Genomic DNA, 19938 nt, shown 5'->3' with positions numbered 1-19938 from the left:
TCCCTGCATGCAGCTCAGGGGGCTGGGTGGAACACCCAGCAGGGGTGCAGAGGAGGCAGCCTGCACCTCCCCAGAACTGGGAACTGGGGAGCGCCGTCTCCTCCAGGGGGCCTGCGTATGCTGAGTGGTCCAGACTGCATCCACCCTCATGGTCTGGCTGAACCCAGGGAGTGGAAGATTTGGGGGCCCCCAGAGTTGTGCTCCCGAGAATGGCCATAAGGAGGATGGACGGGCCCAGAGCCAGCCTGAGAACCAGGCCTGAAGGCCCCTTAATGGAAGGAGGCGCTGGGGCCCCCAGCAGCACGTTCACGTGTGTATCAGTCAAAAGACACATCCTGATTCCAGAATCAAGGGACCATGATGCTACGGTCATAGGTGCTTCTGAGAGACTTACCCCCTTCACCTCCCTGGGGCCCGTGGCAGCCCCAGCTCACAGACGGGGTGATGGAGACCCAGAGAGGTGAAGTCACACGGAGAGGGGGCAGACTCCCCACAGAGCAGGGCAGGAGGGGCCTGGCAGTTTCCATGTGGGGTGGGAGAGCCCCCAACACAGTGGTGGTGATTCAGGCAGCCAGAGGGAGGGGCAACCCAGGACTGGTATGGAGAGGTGGTTACCCAGACAGGTGTGGGAGGGAGGGGAGCCAGGAACTGAGCCCTCCCCAACCTGCTGAGGGTGACGGGGGAAGGCAGAAGGGCCCAGGGCCAGGAGGGCATCCAGCCAGGAGGGGCTGCCACCAAGGAGGCTGCAGAGACGCTGGTGGTGAGGAGAGGGTGAACCCCCAGGGTGTGGGGGCCCCCCCCACCCCGGGTGCAGAGCGCCTGTGCTCAGGCAGGGCCTGCCCAGACACAGGTTACCCTGTTTTCAGCTCCCCTCCCAAGGGCGGACCCTCCCAGGTCTGTCGGGCGGAGCAGTCGGGGCTGAAGGACAGGTGCGGAGCGCCCATGCTCAAGCGCCCATGTCCTCGAGTCCAGCTGCTGTAGGCCGTGCGTCCAGGACCCGGCTGAGGGCTGGGGCTCTGCGGAGGGTGAGCAGGGAGGGAGACGAGGCCTGGGGTGGGGTCTGCCCTGACACCTCCCTCTGTGGGACCTTGGAATTCCAGCCTGGGGATGAGGGCCTCCTGGGCCAGGCCCGCTTAGCCACACTCCAGCTGTGTGGCCGCGGGCTGGGGACTCCCTTGCGTTGTGCAAGTGGTTGTGCAAGGGCGTCAGGCCGGCCTGGGGAGGGGAGGCTGCACTCTAGGCGGCACTTGGGCCCACTTAGGGGTGGGGGGTGGGGGTGGCGCGCCTTCTCTGAAGGGCACCGAGCTGCCCTGTGCTCTTACCGGGCACTCTCCTACGCTGGGCCTCGGTGTCCTCACCTGTGAAATGGACAAAATCATGCAGTCTGCCTCTCGGGGATGTTGGAAGGACGTGAAGGTGATGCGGCAGCCCATGAGGGGGGCAGCGTGGGATACCCAATGGGATGGGAAGGGCCTCTCCCCACCCACAAGACCAGACCGAGTAAAGGGAGGCTTAGGCCTGCGTGATCTAGAAAACTGCTCTGGGGATGGGGGGGCGGGGTGGGGAAGCATGAGGACATTGCTGACCCGCAGCGGGCTCTGACCTTCCTGTGACAGCCAGCTTCAGGCTGGGCCCCCAGCTGTTTCCCCTGCTGACAACTGCCCCTGTGGTCTGTCCAGTTCTGTGACGTGACCTGAGGCCAAAGAGCTGCCTCACCAGGGGCAGCGGGGCCCAGAGTGAGTCAGAGGGAACAGAAACACCTATCACTCCAGAATCCAGCCTTGGATTGGCTGTGCTCTGCTGTGTGACCTTGGGCAAGTCACTTCACCCCTCTGGACCCCATCTCTACTTGGAAGTCACCCAGGATCGAGAGGTGCCCGTCTCGTATCTTATTGAGAGGGCCAGAGACTCACATCTCCACCATGCCTACTTAATAAATGTCTTCTTTTCCTCTTTGGCCCCCTGTGCTGGGGGATCTGCGCTGCCTCCCAGCTCTGAGACACCCCCCTTCTCAGTGAGCTGCTCGGCAAACAGGCCTCTAGTCTCTGATATTTGTGAGGCCGGCAGACTTCCTGGCTTTTAGCCCTGGGTTTCCCATCTTGATTGAGGATGGTCTCTTTGATCTTCTTGACAATGAGGAGGAAGGGGCTAGAACAGGCCCCTTTTTACAGATGGAGAAACTGAGGCTCAGAGATGGTGTGGGTATCACTTGTAGGTATTATACAGCAAGTAAGCATCATGGCCGGAATTCTCCCAAGGGCTCAGACCTGAGGTCTGCAGCGTGCCCCTGCCTCAGACCCTCCTGCAGTCACCATGACGACAGGAGGAAAGCTGCCACTGTCCCCTATGCCGGGCACCAGGGCTGGCCCTCACCTGCATCGTGTCCTCTTGTCGGGGTGCCAGAGGTCCAGATGTGGAAACTGAGGCTGGGAGAGTGGTCAGAGCAAGATTTAAAGCCCTCAGTCCCACCGGAGCTGGGTCTTCCCTCTGCAGGGATGCTGGCTGGGGGCTTCACTTGGTGTGTTCAGACACCCGGGAGTGAGGCAGCCAGCCTCAGCCCCTCCCAGACAGACAGACAGAGAATCCAGGCTCCTCACCGGCCCCGCCCTGTGTGCTCCCCCAGAGCCTCCACTGGCCCCCTGGCTGTCTGCTCCTGTCCGCCACACCTGCCCCTTCCCTGTCCGAGGACCCCCGCAGCCCTTGTCTTCCACGGTTGGGGAACAGCAAGGGAAGAAGTTCGCTCAAGGTCACGTGGTAGGAAGGCGCCTTCTGGGCCGCTTGGCCTCTGCCTGCCCAGGGCTGGGCCCTTGCCGAGCACAGCTTTCACGCTCTGACCAGCTGCGGGGTGCAGAGTGGAGCCTGTGTCTTACTCCGCAGATTCGGAATCCTGCGTGTTAAACGCTGTTGGAATTTTCCCGGATCTGCCGTCCACTCCACTCCTGCCCATCCATTCCACTCCCATCTGGGGGGCTCGAAGGCCCCCACCTCCAACTCCCGCGGTCACATCCACCCCCCGTCAGGAGGCTCCCCCCTCCGCCCTCCCAGCTGCCTCAGCCAGGTGCCCCAGCCTCGCCCTCCCTCCTTTTCACCCCGGGGCCCACTGTGGCCTTCCTCCACCCCAGAGCCTGGGCAGTGGCTGTCCTCTCTGCCTGTGACCTCCTTGGTGCTCCTGCCTGGCTCCGTTAGTCCCCACCCTTCCATCACTAATCCTGTCTCTCCAGTTCCCAGCATAAGTCTGGCGTTAAGTGGATGCACGGGAAGTGAGTGGGGACCTCGTGTTCCCCCAGGGGGGCCCAGGACTGACACAGACCAGGGCCTCCCAGAGGGTTCTTGGAGCTCCCAGCCCCAGCCCTGACCCTGGACCCTGACTCAGGCCAATAGTAGCAAATATTTACATTTGCAGAGTAAATTCCCAGGAGGGGAGCTGGGCTGGGCAGGGGAGGTCTGTGGTCACTGAACCCAGCAGACCTGGGGGGAGGGTTCTGGAGGAAGAAGCCCCTCGGACAGAAAGTCAGAGGTGGAGCTCAGGGACACCCCCTACTTCTCATACCATGCCCGCTGAGGGGGAATTTAAACTGGGTGCCTTGCCCCCTTCTCCCTCCTGCTGTGTGGACAGGCAGCCTCTGCTCCCTGGGCCGCAGTGTTCTCATGAGGAACCGTTGAGACCGAGCACAAGGCACTGGGCAGTGGAGGGGCGGCTGCTGGGGGGCCACAAGGCTAGAAACTGCAGATGGCGCGGGCCCTGTGGAGGTCAGGGTGGAGTGACGAGAGCTTCGGCAGAGTGGGCTTTACTGGGTTCTCTAGTCTGTCCAGGAAGACTTTCTGGAGGAGGAGACATGGGAGCAGCAGCTGTGGGAATGAGGAGGCTGTGTGTGTGTGTGTGTGCGCGCGCGCAGGGCTGGCCAGCATCTCCCAGGTGGCGGATGTGGTCTCAGGGAAGTGGTCCAGTCAGGGTCCCAGAGTGGAGCCAGAGCGTGTGGTCCTGAAACTAGCCTGGAGCTCTTTGGAGGGCAAGATTGGGGCTGGGGAGGGGCCCTTCAGGATGGACCACCGGGCTAGGGTGAGGGGGTTCTCAAGCCACTGGGGCCCACTTCAGGGGTCCTGACTCAACACCAGTGGGAGGGATGTGACATTTCTGTCCTACAGGAGACCTTTCCAGCCTGAGGCTTTTTCCCTACTGGAATTTTGTGTGGTATAGGGCCATTTGGGCTTCCCTGGTGGCTCAGTGGTAATGATGATTGCCTGCTGATGCAGGAGACTCAGGTTCAATCCCTGGGTCAGGAAGATCCCTTGGAGAAAGAAATGTATTCCTTCTCCAGTATTTTACCCTGGAGAATTCCACGGACAGAAGAGCCTGGCGGGCTACAGTCCATGGGGTCGCAAAGAGTCAGACACGACGTAGCAGCTAAACAATAGCACCATTTACAACCTGGCTCAACTCTTAAAGTATTTCTGTCCATTTATTAAAATTTGGGGAGTTTAAGGGATCATCTTTTGTGAATCTTGAAACCAGAGCCAGTATCTTCTGGTGTTTTTGACAGTTTTTGTTGTTTATTTAAACTTTCTTTCTTTTTTTAAAATTTTAGCTCACAGTTTCTTTGAGCCAATTATGTCTCCACTGATGGTCAGGCCATGTTTTCATTAGTTTTTCTAGTTCTCTCTGACTCCTGGTGAAATGGCCCAAAGCAAGTAGATTGAAAAAGAATTTCCAGCCACACGTTTCTAGATTAATAACTCAAGGACACCCTAGCATGATGTTAGAACACTTATGTTCATTTTCAAGACAGTTGTGTCTGCCGTCCACAGTATTTTGCCTTTTGCTTGCTTGCTTTACATTCATTTTCAGCCAGTGACTCATGCATTCCTCCGTAAGAGGTTTGGTGAAGCTTCTGAGGCCCTACTGCGTGCTGGGTACTTTCCCCGGCCACACGCAAGACGGATGAGGTCCTTGCCTGGTGGGGCTCCCATTCTAGCCTGGGGGTGGGGGAGCAGGAGATCAGACTGGGAGCTGGCAAGCAGATGACATTTTTGAGGTGGAAAGTGCCGTGGAAAAAAGGGAAGACGATAGCAGGGTGGTGGGGAGGGCGGGCAGGGCAGATGCTCTGCCAAACTTCATCCCAGAGAAAACCCACACTTCCTTGGGGTCGGGGGGACGGCCGGTTCTTTGGTTGACATCCTGCAAAGAGTCAGCCAGTGGCCTTTTACAGCTTCACCTGGGAGCAAAGAGGATGAGGAGGGCTTAACCGAGGCCGTTCTTCTCAGGAGCCAGCCTCCTTGATGGGCACTGGGCCTCCCGCCTCTGCCCACCTGGACTCATGGTGCCGGGTGGCCCAGGAAAAAGGAGGCCAGGTCCCGGAATCAGACTAACCCAGCTTCCAGTCCAGGCTTCAGCCCTCAGCCGGGCGATCAGTCACTTCCACCTCTGCCTTGCTGCCCCGCAGAGGGAGAGATTCATATTCGCTCATCCATTTATCGGAGCCTGGGGGGCAGAGGAGTGGTAACACCAAGCTGCCCTGTGCCTCAGTTTTCCCACGTGTAAAGCGGAGGGGATACTGGTGTCCACTCACAGGGCTTCATGAGGACAACGAGTTAAGACTGTCTTTGAGAAGCGCTCAGGGTGTGCCGGGCCCAGCTTAAGTGCTGAACAAGCATTAGCTGCTATTATTCCCTACCTTGTAGGATCCAGCTGGGCTATGTGAAGCTCTTAGCCCTGGGCGTGGCTCACAGTGGCGTACCCGCCTTAATTCCCCACAAGCCCCCAAGCCCTGCCCCAGCTGTGGGCTGCCAACCCACTGTCCTCCATCCCAGGTGAGATTTACCCCCTGCGAGGGGGCACATCGCAGGCCCCGGGGAGGGTACGTGGGGGATTCGGGCCCAGCCTGAACGAGGGCCCCATGGTGGGACCCAGAGAGGGCCTGGCAGCCTCCCCGCTGGGGGATGGCCAGGGGGACCCGTCTGGTTTGAATTCCCGGCGCCTCTCGCTTGCTGCACCAACCCGCAGCCTGGCTCTGAGCTGCCAGGCCCGTGCCTTATTTGGGTCTCACTCCCCCCAGGCGACACTGTGTGGCCTTAAAAGGCAGGCCCGGGGGTAGCGGGGAGAGGGGGCAGTTGCCACGGCTGGCTCCAAAGCCCCTCCAGCTGCGCCCTGCTCCCCTGGCTTGGCCAGCCCAACCCTCCAGCTGTGGAGAAAACCAGGCCCCCAAAGCCAGATCAGCCCGAATGGGCTGCTCTTCACAGGGGTGGGCTCCTGGAATGGGCCCCCCCGTACCCTCCCAGGCAGCCAGCTGCCCTCTGGTTTTCATTTAAAACCAGAGCTGGATCCACTTTGGTGTCTTCTTACCAAGTGGGGCAGGGAGAGGGCGGATGGTGACGTTGCTGTGTTTATTTACCGCCTACTGCATGCCAGGCCCCTGCGTGTGCTCAGTGGGCCCTTTGCACGCATGGCTGGCCTCAGGCCTTGTGCCAGTCCAGGAGGTGTACAGAGGGCTTTGTGACCCCATTTTACAGATGGGAACATTGGCAGGTCCAGGGAGGACCAGCCACACAGGCCCGAGAGCGGCAGGGCTGGGAGCCGACCTCGAGTCTCTTGGCTCAAGCTCTGAGCCCAGGCAGCTTGCTGAGCTTGTTGGAGAAGCACCCGGCCTTCCCCTCACCCATTACCAGCCCCTCCCCAGCCCCATCAGGTTGACAGCCTTGTCGCAGCTCGGCCCACCTCACGCTGTGTGACTCTGGTCCCACCTCTCTGGGCCTCTGTCTTGCTCTGCACCAAGGGGAATAGGGATCCCCGCTGTGGCAACAGTAGTCGGGGGGAACAGAGCAAAACATGGCCAGCAGGGCCTCACCCTCGCTGTCCTCAGTTACAGGCTCCCCTGGCTTCGTGGAGCCCGGGTGGTCGGGCAGCGCCACGCGGCGGATGGCACTTCGGCCCACAGGCTTCTCAGGTGGGTCCCGGGGCAGCTGCTTGGGATCCCCCTGGGCCAGGGGAGGCTGGAGGGGCTGGTGGTGACTGTCCTAAAAGCCAGCTGGGCCCAGCAGTGGAGGGTCAGAGACAGCACCCTGCCCCCGTCCACCACAGGCTGGAAATAAAACTGGGGGTGGGGTAAGGAAGGGTTCCCCCAGGGGAGTCTGCCCTGGGCCCAGGCACCTGAGACCCAGGAGCCCGAGAGTCTTGCAGACAGGGGTCCAAGCCCCCAGTTTCCTTTTTTTCATTGAAAGAACATTTGAGCGACTGCAGGGTGCGAGGCACCATGCCAGGAGCTTTCCATGGTCACCTTGTATAAACCTCCCCCTGGGACAGCATCACTGTCGCTGAGGGGTCAGAGAGGGGATGTGCCCTGCCCAGGACCCCACGGCCAGGGCGGGGCAGCGCTGGGCTTCAACCTCAGGCTTTGTGCTTGGGGAGACCCCGGGTCCCTTTGCTCTGAGCTCAGTGTCCCCAGCTGTGCACAGGGTGACACTTGTCCTCACACGCGGGATCGTGGTGAAGACCAGAGAGACGCGCGTGTAGCGTGCTCGACTGCTGCCAACACTGCTGTGAATAACGGTGGGGTATTGCTGAAGAGGCCGGGGAGCTGGATGGTGGTTCTGGGGGAAGGCTCAGAGGGTGGCATGGGAGTCCAGCCCAGTCTGGACTATGTGGGGTCCCCAAAGCCAGCACGCCACGGCCAGCCTCACCCGGATGGGGAGCAGCAGGCATTTCCCTCCCCACTCCACCCCATTTTGGATGAGGAGTCCAGTCCCTGGTCCTTCCCTGAGAGAAACCGTCCCCTTGGAGGCTTGGGAGCCAAAGGACACCCACAGGGCATGGTCCACCCCGGACAGGCTGTGATTCCGTAGCCCCGTCCCTGCCCCGAGCTGTCTTATGGATTGGGGTCATCAGTTATCTGTCCCCTCCCTCCATCCTGCCTCCAGGAACCTGGGAGCCCCAACCCAGCCTGCTTCCTCTCCACAGGTTGTCTCAACTGCAGCAAAGTGTCGGAGCTGACGGAGCGGCTGAAGGTGCTGGAGGCCAAGGTGGGTGAGCACCTTGCCTGCCAGGCAGGCACCACCCTGCCCCCAGTGCCCGCCCTGGGAAGCCTGTTCAGACAGCCTGGTTGCTCTCTCTTCAGGAGGCCCGTGAAGCTCTCCCAGCCCCAGCCCCTCCCAGAGACTCCTAGACACCCCCCAGAGCTTGTAAATGTCCCTCTCTCTTTTTTGCCAATGTAATTGCCCCAACACCTTCATCCTTTACCCCTCACCCTCACCACAATGCTATCTTCCCATTCCAAAAAGCAAAAACATGTGCTGCATGTCTCAAATTATCTCAAGATAAAAGGTTTTAACAATTAAAAAGTAAGACATCCTAAATTTAGAAACATGAAAAACTCAGAACCATGATAAACCTGCCAGAGAACCATCGGCCTCGGTCGCCTGTGCCCCCCAAAGAGAGCGACTGCCAACATCGAAGCATCTTTTCTTCCAGGTTTTCTAAAGACATGTAGAGACTTTTAAACTTCGTCTGCATATCCATCGCCTCCTCCCGGAATTTTTCTTGAGATTAGATTCGAAGATGTTCACCCAAGTGTTAACTATTCAGGGGGAGACAAAAGCGGTGGCTGCAGCCTGAGCAGACATGGCTCAGTGGGGTGTTAGGCGGCCACGGACAGTGCCTACACTTTCTAACATGGAGAGATGCCCCTGATGCATTAATATCAGGTGGAAAGCCCAAGTTTCTAAACAACATGGGTTAGAACCCCTGTTCTGAGGTATGAGCACCCCAGGAACCTCACGCTGCTCCCCAAGCTCGCTCCCAGGGAACGCTGGCCTAAGGGGCAGCTCAGCTCAGTTCCAGGTTAGCCTCCCTCGGGTAGGCGCACACGGCCCCACGCGTCCTGGTCAGCAGGCATCCTGGCCTTTCTTAACCCCCAGTTAGTGGCTCAGGGGACCCTGTTGACCTTTCAGGCTCTCCCCCGCACTGAGTCCAAAAGTGGGTCTTTGTTTGTTTCTATTTTTTACTTTCTGGTCACACCAAGAAGCATGTAGGATCTTAGCTCCCCAACCAGGGGTGGAACCCACACCCCCTGCAGGGGAAGCACAGTCTTAACCACTGGGCCTCCAGGGAAGTCCCCCAAAGTGGTTTTGTACACACCTTGGCATTTCTGTTTCATGTTGGACCCTCCCAAATTTCCCTTCAAATTTAGTGAAAATCCTTCCAACCTGTGGTGTTTTAAGAGACCAAGAGAAGTGTCATGTTATATATGCATGTAAATCTATATACATACTCACATGCAGGTAAGCACAGGAAAAAACCGCACAGCCTAGCAAACCCGGGGACAGTCTCAGAATCCAACGTGGGTGGCTGTGGTAGTGTGTGATGACTTTCGTACAATGAATGTGATGAACTGTGCAGCTGGAAAACCACAGGCACTTCTGATGAAGTTCTGGGCCCCTGTGAGCCTGGTCTCCACTCCAGGCGGGGTTCTGCTGGCCGCCTGGCCTCCCAGCCCCCCCTGCACGGGGCGAGCTAGCCTGTCCCGGGTGAGACGCTGGTACCCACCCCATTGTCCTCTTCCTCCACAGGTGGCGGTGCTGACTGTCCCTGAGCGGGCAGTGCCCCCGACCCCAGGTGCCCCTGAGGACCCCACCCCGCTCTGGGGTTCCCCAGCTGTCCAGGGCAGTCCCGGGGATGGAGGCCTCCGAGGTGAGTGGGTCAGTGGGGAACACGGTCCCGTGTGGGAATGAGCTGGGGGGAGCGAGATTCCAGCCCGCGCTGCCGCTGGCTCCCAGCCGGACCTCCACGCGGGCCTCAGTCTTCCCAGCTCGCCAGTGGGTCCCTAGGGGCCCCTGAGCACTGGCGTCCAGGGAGGCCCGGCAGCTGCTGGAGCTGGGGCAGAAACTCTGGGTAACACTGACCCCCGCCTAACCGCCCCCCCACCCCAGGGCTGCCGGGAACCAGAGAAAACCAGAGGCCCCCTCTGCTACCTCGAGATGGTAGGTGCTGGTGTGGGCAGGGCCGGGGCGGGGCCGAGCAAGGCCGGAGCTGTCCAGCTGATGCGCTTTCTCCCCCCAGATCGAGTGGGTGCCCGGGGGCTTCCTGGACCCGCTGGCCCCAAGGGAGACCCTGGCAGCCGGGGCCCGATGGGGATGAGAGGCCCACCAGGTGAGTGCATACAGCACTGCCCCTTTCAGCAGCGCCCCCTCACAGGAGGGCCTGGACTGGGGCCCGCTTCCCGAACCTGATGTAGCGGAGGTGGCCTGGGCCCCTTCTGCCCACCCATCTCCGTATGTAAGAGGACTTACACCCTCTCCAGCAGTGACCCCCGCCTCACGCCTGGGCCCCCTGCAACCTACTTTTGCATTCACTGGGCCTATCTCCCTGCTCTCGTATTCCAAGCTTGAAGCTGGTCTCGTGGGGGTGGGTCGGACCAGACCCTGCCCTCCTGGGGCTCCCAGGCAAGGGAGGCCAGGGAGGGTGGGCCTGGGCAGAGGAGGACCAGCAGGGCCCCCCTCCACGTGACCAGGGTTCTTGTGGGGGCCATGGCTGGTATGGGAGCCCCAGGGAAGGAAGCCCAGACCCTCATGGGTGGGGTGGGAGATGGGAAGGGCTTCCCAGTGGGAGCGACACCTTAGGTGAGGCCTAGGATGACCTGAAATGCACGCCAGGCAGCCCAAAGGGAGGACCGAGAGAGGGAGCAGCTCCTGCAAAAGCCTGGAAGAGAGAGGACATTCTGGAAATCAGCATCTGCTCAGCACCTACTGTGAACCAAGTGTCCACTGTCCTCATGGCAGCCGGGGAGTCAGAGACAGGAGCTGCCCTGCTTGTGGCCCCTGGCACCCTCTGTACCCACTGCCCTCGGAGGCCCCCTCCCGCCCTCTTGCAGCCGTCCCGAGCCTCCCTGCCTCCAGCACACCCACCAAACCCTGGTTCCATTGCAGGTCTGCAAGGCCCCCCAGGGAGCCCCGGCCAGGCCGGAGCTGTGGGCATCCCCGGAGAGAGGGGACCTCCCGGGCCCCCAGGCCCTCCTGGCCCCCCTGGGCCCCCAGCCCCTGTTGGACCACCCTACGCCCGGATCTCTCAGCATGGTGAGTCGCTCGGGGTCACAGCAGGTCTAGCTGGCGGTGGGGTGAGGCTGGCATGACCATCTGCTAGGCACCTTCTATATACCAGGCTTGCCCTTGGGCCACTCCTCCAATGGACACCATTGTCACTGAGGAGGAAGACCAAAGGCCAGAGCGGGGAGATCACACAGCCAGGGCCCGAGAGGCTGGCTTCAGATCCCTGCAGCCTCCACAGCCTGTGCTGGGAACCACCGGCGTCAGGCCCTCCCACCAAGCCTCGGAGCTGGCCAGGATCCATCCCGCAGAGCTCCGGGAAGCTCAAGGCCTGGCAGCAGGACGTGAGCCCTGAACTCCCAAGGCCACGGTCCTGCCCCAGTGCTCAGAGAGGCCCGGCCCCCTCTGCCCAGCTGGGCCCTGCCGTGCCTCCTTCTCCTTCGAAGCCTGACCGGCATGCCTGCTGCTGGGGTCGGCATTTAGAGTGCCAGGTTCAACCCCATCTGCGTCATACCTTTGCTGCAAGACCGTTCATTCGTTCGCCCCCTCTGAGCCCCAGTTTCCTCATCTGTACCATGAGGACAGCGATGGTGCTGGTGTCCCAGGGTTCTATGACAACCATGCACGGAAGCTGGATACAAAGCCGGCGTCAAAGATGGTAGCTTTCTCGACTTTCCTGGAGGCCCAGGTGGCTGAGACTCTGCACCCCCAGAGTGCAGAGGCCCAGCTTCAATCCCTGGTCAGCTAGACCCCACCTGCCGAACTAAGAGCTCTCACATGGCAACAAAGACCCAGTGCAGCCAAGTAATATTTTTTTTTTAATGGTAGCTTTCGTTATTGTTCCCATCAGACCTGTAACAGTCTAGGTTCAGCGAGGTAGAGTCTTGCTGGATGTCACCAGCTAGACTGTGGCTGAGTTAGAACCCAGGTCTCCCTGCAGCCTGGTCTGGTGTAACCCACGCTTCCCCCACCACCCACCTTGGCACAGGTGCCCGGTGGCCCCAGCCACAACTACGGGCTGTCATACAGGGGACACAGCAGTCAAAGCTGGCTTGGCAGAAGAGACAGGTTGAAACTGTCTGCCTCATACTGCCCCATGCAGCTCCGTCCTGCTTTCTCATCATCCTTTCTCCCCCAGGGGACCCGATTCTGTCCAACACCTTCACTGAGACCAGCAGCCACTGGCCGCAGGGACCGGCTGGGCCCCCAGGCCCCCCAGGCCCCATGGGTAAGTTGAGTCCAAGCCTGGGGTAAGGGGCAGGGTTGAGGGCCGGCAGGGCTGGCCGTGCAGAGGGAGCTGAGGGTGGAACTTCCTGGCGCTGTACTATTTCGAACCTGAGGACGTGCCATCTGATTCCAGGTCCTCCTGGACTTCCTGGTCCCATGGGGATTCCTGGGAGTCCTGGACATATGGTGAGCATTTCGCCAAATTCTCCACTCATCTGTCTGTCCCATGACCCATGACCCAACCCACCCATTCACTCACTTATCCACCCACCCACTCAACCATCCATCCATCCGCCATCCATTCGTCTATCCTTCATTCATTCATTCAAGCATCTATGGAGCACTTAATGTGCAAACTACTTTCCATGAATCTTATTCAGTCCACATGGCAAGGAACAAGTGTTGTTATCGCCCAAGGACGAGAAAGAAGGTGGAGATTCTTGCCCTAGGGCTGTGGCCAGCACATGGCAGCTTCCAGATCAAAGTGGGGACTGCCTGTCTCCACCGTAGCTCTGAACACTGAGCTGTGTCAACTTCCCACTCTGGGCAGACCATTGGCTGTGTGGTGAAGGGCCCAGAGGCCCAGGCCAAGCTGGGCACCCTCCCCTGCCCCTCTGCACCCCAAGTTGCTGCCCACTCTGCCCTGCCCTGGCACAAGGCTGAGGCCCTGTCTTGTTGCTCAGGGACCCCCAGGCCGCATTGGACCCAAAGGAATCTCCGGCCACCCTGGAGAGAAGGGCGAGAGAGTGAGTATTGAGGCAGCCTGGGTGGAGGATTCTGGGGGTCCTGGGAGCCCCGGATCAGACCCTCTGACAGCTCACTCCATTCCTCTCCTCCCTCCTGCAGGGACTGCGAGGGGAGCCCGGCCCCCAAGGCTCCATGGGGCAGCGGGTAAGTGACGCTGGTCACCCAGCAGCACGCCTCCAGGTGCCCACAGGCCCAGACCCCTGCCATGGCTCCATCCCCTGGGGGCCGAGCCCACGACCCTCCCGGGCTGGTCCAGGGTGAGCTCCAGCTCCATTCTTGCCCCCATCTCAGGGTCCCATCAGCCCCTTAGGACCAGGCTACCTCCATCTCCCTTGCTCTGGCTCTGTGTCTCTGGACCTCTTTCTCTGTCTTCCCTCTGTGTCTCCTTCTCTCTGACTCTATTTCTCTCTTTCTCTATCTCTCCACCTCTGGTCGTGGATTTGTCCGTTTGTCCCTTTAGTTTATCTTCCCTGGTGGCACAGGTGGTAAAGCGTCTGCCTGCACTGCAGGAGACCCGAGTTCGATCCCTGGGTTGGAAAGATCCCCTGGAGAAGGAAATGGCAACCCACTCCAGTATTCTTGCCTGGAGAATCCCATGGACGGAGGAGCCTGGCAGGCTACAGTCCATGGGGTCTCAAAGAGTCGGACACAACTGAACAACTTCACTCTCTTTAATCTGGTCAATTTATGCTTCCTTTTTTTTTTTTTTTTTTAATTTATTTATTTGGTGGTGCCTGGACTTAGTTGTGGCACGTGGGATCTAGTCCCCTGCCTGGGATCGAACCCAGGCCCTCTGCATTGGGGGCGTGGAGTCTCAGCCACTGGGCCACCAGGGAAGTGCTGGCTTCATGTATTCTGAAGCTTTGTTATTAGACGCATACACAGTCAAGATTTTAATGTCTTCTTGGTCCTTTTATCTTTATGAAATGAATATCTTTCTCCCTGATAATACTTCTTGTCTTGAATTCTAGTTTGTTTGGTATTAAAATAGCCACTCAAGCTTTTTTTTATGCTTGGTGTTTGCATGGTGTATGTTTTCCAATCCTTTTACTTTCAACCTATTTGTGTCCTATTTAAAGTACATCTTGTAAAAAAGACATATACTTGGGTCCTCCTTTTTGAAAGAGTCGACTATTGAGTTCATTACATTTAATGATATGTATCCCTACTGATATGCCGGAGACCTGGGTTCAATCCCTGCCTTGGGAAGATTCCCCTGGAGGAGGGCATGGCAGCCCACTCCAGTACTCTTGCCTGGAGAATCCCCATGGACAGAGGAGCCTGGTGGGCTACAGTCCACGGGGTCACAAAGAGTCGGACACGACTCAGCGGCTGAGCACACATCTCATCACTACTGATACGGTTTGGTTTAAGTCAACCATCTTGCTGTTGGAGTTCTGTTTACTTCAATCTCCTCTTGACTTCATTTTTTTCCTCTTCTTCTCCTGTCTTCTTTTGGATTGAGAATTCTTTACAATTCTGTGTTATCTCCACTAATGATATTTTTTGTTATACCTCTTTGTGTTATTCGTCTGTGGCTGCTCTAAGGATAACAAGACGTGCCCTTGACTTAGCACCATTTACTTGAATTGTTATACCTTTTCATGTATAAGGAAGACCATCACAAACATATAATTCACCCCCCTCTGTCCTCGTGCTGTTGCCGTCACGAATTTTACTTCTGTATTTGTTTTAAACCCTCAATTCACTGTCGTTATTGCTTTACACAACCAGTTGACTTTTAAAGAAGTTTGAAAAAAAAGTCTTTTACATCTAATGACGTGTTTGTCATCTCTGATACTCTCCATACCTTCCTTTAGCTTCGGATTTTCATACGGTATTGTCTCTCTTCAGCCTAAAGAACGTCCCTTAGCCTTTCTCGTAATGTGTGTCTGCTGCCAACAAAGCCTCAGTGCTTTTGTTTATCTAAAACTGTCTCTATTGAACCTTAATTTTTGAAAGTTATTTTCACTGGCTATAAAATGATAGGTTGGCAGTTTCCTCCCCCTCTAGTACTGTAAAGATATTGTTCCGTGGTCTTCTGTTTTACGTAGACAATTATAATTTCTCATGAGAAACTGGCTGTTGTTCTTACTGTTTTTCCCCAGTGCATAATATGTCTTTTTTTTTTTTTTTCCTTTGGCATTTAAGATTTTTCTCTTCACCCTCGGTTTTCATCAGATCAATCATGGTGTGGTTGGGTGTGATTTTTTGTGTGTTTACTCTGCTTTGGGTTGGCTGAAATTCCTGGGTCTGTAAGGTTTCTGGGTCTTGCTTTTGTTGGTTGTTTTGTTTAGTGAATACAATTCTTTTTTACAGCATTTTTTGAGTTCACAGCGAAATAGAGTGGAAAGTACAGAGCGTTCCCATATTCTCCCTGTCCCCACACGTGGAGAGCCTCCCCCACCACCGACATCTCACATCAGCTGATGCAGTTGATGAACCCAGGTTGTCATGTCGTTATCCCCCAAAGCCCATAGTTTACGTTAGGGCTCATTCTTGGTGTTGTACAGTCTACAGATGCTGTTAGATGTATCGTGATGTGCACACACCGTAGTACTGTCATGTAGAATATTCCACTGCCCTTAAAATCCTCTGTGCTTTGCCTATTTATCCCTCCCTCCCCTGTAACACCTGGAAACCACTAATCTTTTAACCGTCTCGTATATTTTTTCTTTTTCTAAAATGTTATATAGCTGGAATCATGCAGTATGTAACCTTTTCAGATTGGCCTCTTTCACTTAGTAATACACATTACAGGTTCTAGCTTGTCTTTTCATGGATTGATATCTCTTTTTAATTCTTTTGATCTGAATAATATCACATTGTATGTGCGACAATTCATTTATCCATTCACCTACTGAAGGACATCTTGGTTGCTTCCAAGTTTTGGCAATAGTGAATAAAGCTGCTGTAAACATCTAGGTGTGGAGAAGGCAATGGCACCCCACTCCAGTACTCTTGCCTGGAAAATCCCATGGATGGAGGAGCCTGGTAGGCTGCAGTCCAGGGGATTGCTAAGAGTCGGACACGACTGAGCGACTTCCCTTTCACTTTTCACCTTCATGCATTGGAGAAGGCAATGGCAACCCACTCCAGTGTTCTTGCCTGGAGAATCCCAGGGACAGGGGAGCCTGGTGGGCTGCTGTCTATGGGGTCGCACAGAGTCAGACATGACTGAAGCGACTTAGCAGCAGCAAACATCTAGGTGTAGGTCTTTGTGTGGGTGTAAGTTTTCAGTTACTTTGGTTAAATATCAATGAATGCAACTGCTGGATCATATGGTAAAAGTAAGTTTAGTTTTATGAGAAATGGTTTGTGTAAGAAACACTCCGTGTGTGTGTTGAGAATACTGAGATAGACTCTAGTACATTTCAACTCATTCTGGTCACCGTACCATACATTAGATCCTTAGGTTAGAATGCAGTCATCTGGGAGCGCCCTGGCAGTCCAGCGATTAGGGTTCAGCACTTTCACTGCCGCGTCCCAGGTTCAGTCTCCAGTTGGGGGAATAAGAGCCCTCAACCCCCATGGCTCAGCCAAAAGAAAAAAAAAAATCTTAGTCATCTTATAACTGAAAGTTTGTATCCTTTTACCAACCTTTTCCCATTCCTTCCCTCCCCCAAACCCAGTCCCTGGCAACCACCGTTCTACTGTTTCTCTGACTTCAACGTTTTTGGTTGTTTTTCAGATTCCACACATAAGTGACACCATACGGTATTTGTCTTCCTCCATCTGGCTTATTTTGCTTAGCATAATGCCCTCCACATTCATCCATGCTGTAACAAATGGCAGGACCCCCCCCTTTTTAAAGGCTGAATAATATTCCATTGTGTGCGTGTGTAAATACCCCACGTTGTTATGTATCCATTCATCCATCAGTAGATGCAGGCTCTTTGCACATCCTGGCCATCGTGAATAATACTGCGGTGAATGCACCTCTTCAAGACAGTGGTTTCCTTTCCTTTGGGTGGATACCCTACTGTTAGTTTCTTGAGGAACCTCTATACTGTTTTCTGTAATGGTTGACGCATTTACATTTCCACTAGCAGTATTCAGAGGCCCCCTTTTTCCGCACGCTCACCAGCACTCATTATCTCTCACCTTCTTGAAAACAGACGTCCCAGCAGGTGCACTTCCTGATGACTAGTGATGCTGAGCATCTTTTCACCCATTGGCCATTTATATGTCTTCTTTGCAAAACTGTCCATGTCCATTTTTAAATTGGCTTATTTGGGGTTTTGCTATTGAGTTGTATAAATTCCTTACACGTTTCAGATATTAACTCCTTATTGGATATGTCATTTGCATGTATTTCCTCTGATTTCGTAGGTTGTCTTTTCATCTTGTTGATGGTCTCCTTTCCTGTGCAAGAACTTTTTAAATTAGGTTGTCTTCTTCCTGTTGAATTTTTAAGAGTTCTTCGTATTTTTTGGATACACAAAGATATACCTTTATATACCTTTATCAGGTATGCCTGTGTGTTCAGTCACTTCAGTCGTGTCCAACTCTTTGCAACCCTGTGGACTATAGCCCACCAGGCTCCTCTGTCCTTGGGGATTCTCCAGTTAAGAATACTGGATTGGGTTGCCACGCCCTCCTCCAGAGGATCTTCCCTATCCAGGAATCAAACCAGCATCTCTTTTGTCTCCTGCATTGGCAGGCGGGTTCTTTACCACTATGGCCACCTGGGAAGCCCTTATCAGGTATATCTTTTGCAAGTATTTTCTCCAGGTCTGTAACTTGTCTTCTAATTACCTTGACACTCGCTTTTGCAGAATAGAAGTTTGTAATTTTAACAAAGTCCAGCTTATCCATGATTTCTTTCATGAATTGTGCTTCTGGCATTGCACTTAGAAAGCCATCATCAAACTCAAGGTCATCTAGGTTTTCTCCTATGTTATCTTCTAGGAATTTTATAGTTTATAGTTTTGCACTTTACATTTAGGTCTGTGATACATTCCGAGTTGATTTTTATGAAGACTGTGAGATCTGTGTCCAGATCCATGTGTTTGCATTTTTCAACCAGGTTTTAAATTACTCAATTACTTACACTGCTCTTAATTGCGGCCCACGGCTCTTCCATGTTTGTTGCGGCTTGCAGGACCTTTAGTCGCAGCATGCGGACCCTGAGTCACAGCACGTGAGACCTAGCTCCCTGACCAGGGATTAAACCTGGCCCCCTGCATGGGCAGTACAGACTCTTAGCCACTGGACCACCAGGGAAGCTCCCATCTTTGTTCCATCATGTTGCCTTTGCTCCTTTGCTCAGTCAACAGTATTTATGTGGGTCCGTTTCTGGGCTTTCTTATTCTGTTCCATTGACCTATTTAACTGTTCGTTAGCCAATACCGCACTGTCCTGACTACTGTACTTTTAGAGTTAAGTTTCCTTTTGAGCACTGTTTACCGTCCCTCACAAATTTTGCTAAGTAGCATTTTTATTTTCATGTAGCTCAGAGTATGTTAAAATTTCTCTTGGGATTTATTCTTTGGCCCGTGTGTCATTTAGAAATCTGTTTAATCTCCAAGTATTGGGGAGTTTCTGATTATCTTTTTCTTTTTTTGGCTGTACCGTGTGGCATGCGGGATCTTAGTTCCCCAGCCAGGGATGGAACCCATGTCTCCTGTAGTGCAAGTGCGGAGCCCTAACCACTGGGCCGCCAGGGAAGTCCCGTTGTTAGGGATTTCCAGTTTAATTCCATTATGGTCTAAGGGTATACATTGTATGATGTGTGAAAGTGAAAGTCGCCAGTCGTGTCTGACTCTTTGCAACCCCATGGACTATACAGTCCATGGAATTCTCCAAGCCAGAATACTGGAGTGGGTAGCCTTTCCCTTTTCCAGGGGATCGTCCCAACCCAGGGATCAAACCCAGGTCTCCCGCATTGCAGGCAGATTCCTTACGAGCTGAGCCACCAGGGAAGCCCAGGAATACTGGAGTGGTTAGCCTATCTCTTCTCCAGTGGATCGTCCCGACCCAGGAACCAAACTGGGGTCTCCTGCATTATAGGTGGATTCTTTACCAACTGAGCTATCAGGGAAGCCCAATGTATGGTGTTTATTCTTTTTAATTTGTTGAGATATATTTTATGGGCCAGAATGTGGTTTGCCTTGGTGAATGTTCCACGTGAGCTTGAGAAGAATGAAAAATATTTTAATTAACTTATTTATTTTTATTTTCGGTTGTGCTCGGCCTTCGTGGTGGTGCGAGCTTTTCTCTAGCTGCAGCGAGCGGGGCTACTCTTCCCGGCAGTCCGTGGGCTTCTTGTTGCAGTGGCTTCTCCCGCTGTGCAGCACAGGCTACAGGCACACCGGCTTCAGGAGCTGTGGCTCTTGGTCTCTAGAACACACTGGTTTCAGCAGCTGTGCTGCATGGACTTAGTTGCTCCACGGTGTGTGGAATCTTCCTGGACAAGGGACTGAACCCATGTCACCTGCATTGGCAGACAGATTCTTATCCACTGTACCAAAATATTTTCAACATGAAAAATCTAAATAATATTAAATCTTAGGCCCATGTGTCCAACACAAAAAGCTTAAGAAACAGAACTGGTCAGCACCTTTGACTCTCCCCCGTGCTCCTCCCCTGTTACTCTCCGCTTCCCTTAAAGATCTTTTAAGGCATGAAATCCTGGCCAGCAGACTGAAGAGCCTGTAGCTTCAGGTAGCGTTCTCGTGATTTTTTTTCCTGTTCTAGGTAGAACTTCAGGGAAGGTGTGATCTGGGAGACTAAAGGCTGAAGTTCTGTTGGATTTGTGTTTCTGGAGCATGGTCTCTGATACCAGCAAGAAGGGCCTTTACTGGGGCAGGACTATTTATTAAGAGGCCTGGGAAGAATGTGATTGTTCTGAGCTAACTGACCTTATAAAGAGGGCCTTCAGCTGAATTCTAGTGTTTCTCTTTGACTTTTAGAATTTCCATTTCTCTGCTT

At 54.7% G+C, this 19938-nt stretch overlaps 1 protein-coding gene across 8 annotated transcripts in view; it reads left to right on the top strand.

Moving 5' to 3' along the window:
• EMID1 (EMI domain containing 1) overlaps positions 1–19938 on the top strand; it is a 40296-nt gene that overhangs the window by 7440 nt on the left and 12918 nt on the right. For 7 of the 8 annotated variants that reach the window (XR_011467413.1, XM_070385906.1, XM_070385905.1 and 4 more), the window contains 10 exons: positions 6858–6941; positions 7952–8013; positions 9559–9679; positions 9919–9969; positions 10049–10138; positions 10915–11061; positions 12170–12259; positions 12392–12444; positions 12942–13004; positions 13105–13149. Coding sequence is in view for 7 of the 8 variants with exons in the window: in XM_070385906.1 (XP_070242007.1) it covers positions 6858–6941; positions 7952–8013; positions 9559–9679; positions 9919–9969; positions 10049–10138; positions 10915–11061; positions 12170–12259; positions 12392–12444; positions 12942–13004; positions 13105–13149 (806 nt within the window). In the remaining variant the exon portion in view is untranslated. The remainder of the gene's footprint in view (positions 1–6857; positions 6942–7951; positions 8014–9558; positions 9680–9918; positions 9970–10048; positions 10139–10914; positions 11062–12169; positions 12260–12391; positions 12445–12941; positions 13005–13104; positions 13150–19938) is intronic. The other variant, XM_070385908.1, reaches the window with a different exon arrangement.

This window comes from Bos mutus, chromosome 17 (assembly GCF_027580195.1).
Source record: "Bos mutus isolate GX-2022 chromosome 17, NWIPB_WYAK_1.1, whole genome shotgun sequence".
NCBI lineage: Eukaryota > Metazoa > Chordata > Mammalia > Artiodactyla > Bovidae > Bos > Bos mutus.
This window is presented reverse-complemented; position numbering and strand designations above follow the sequence as displayed.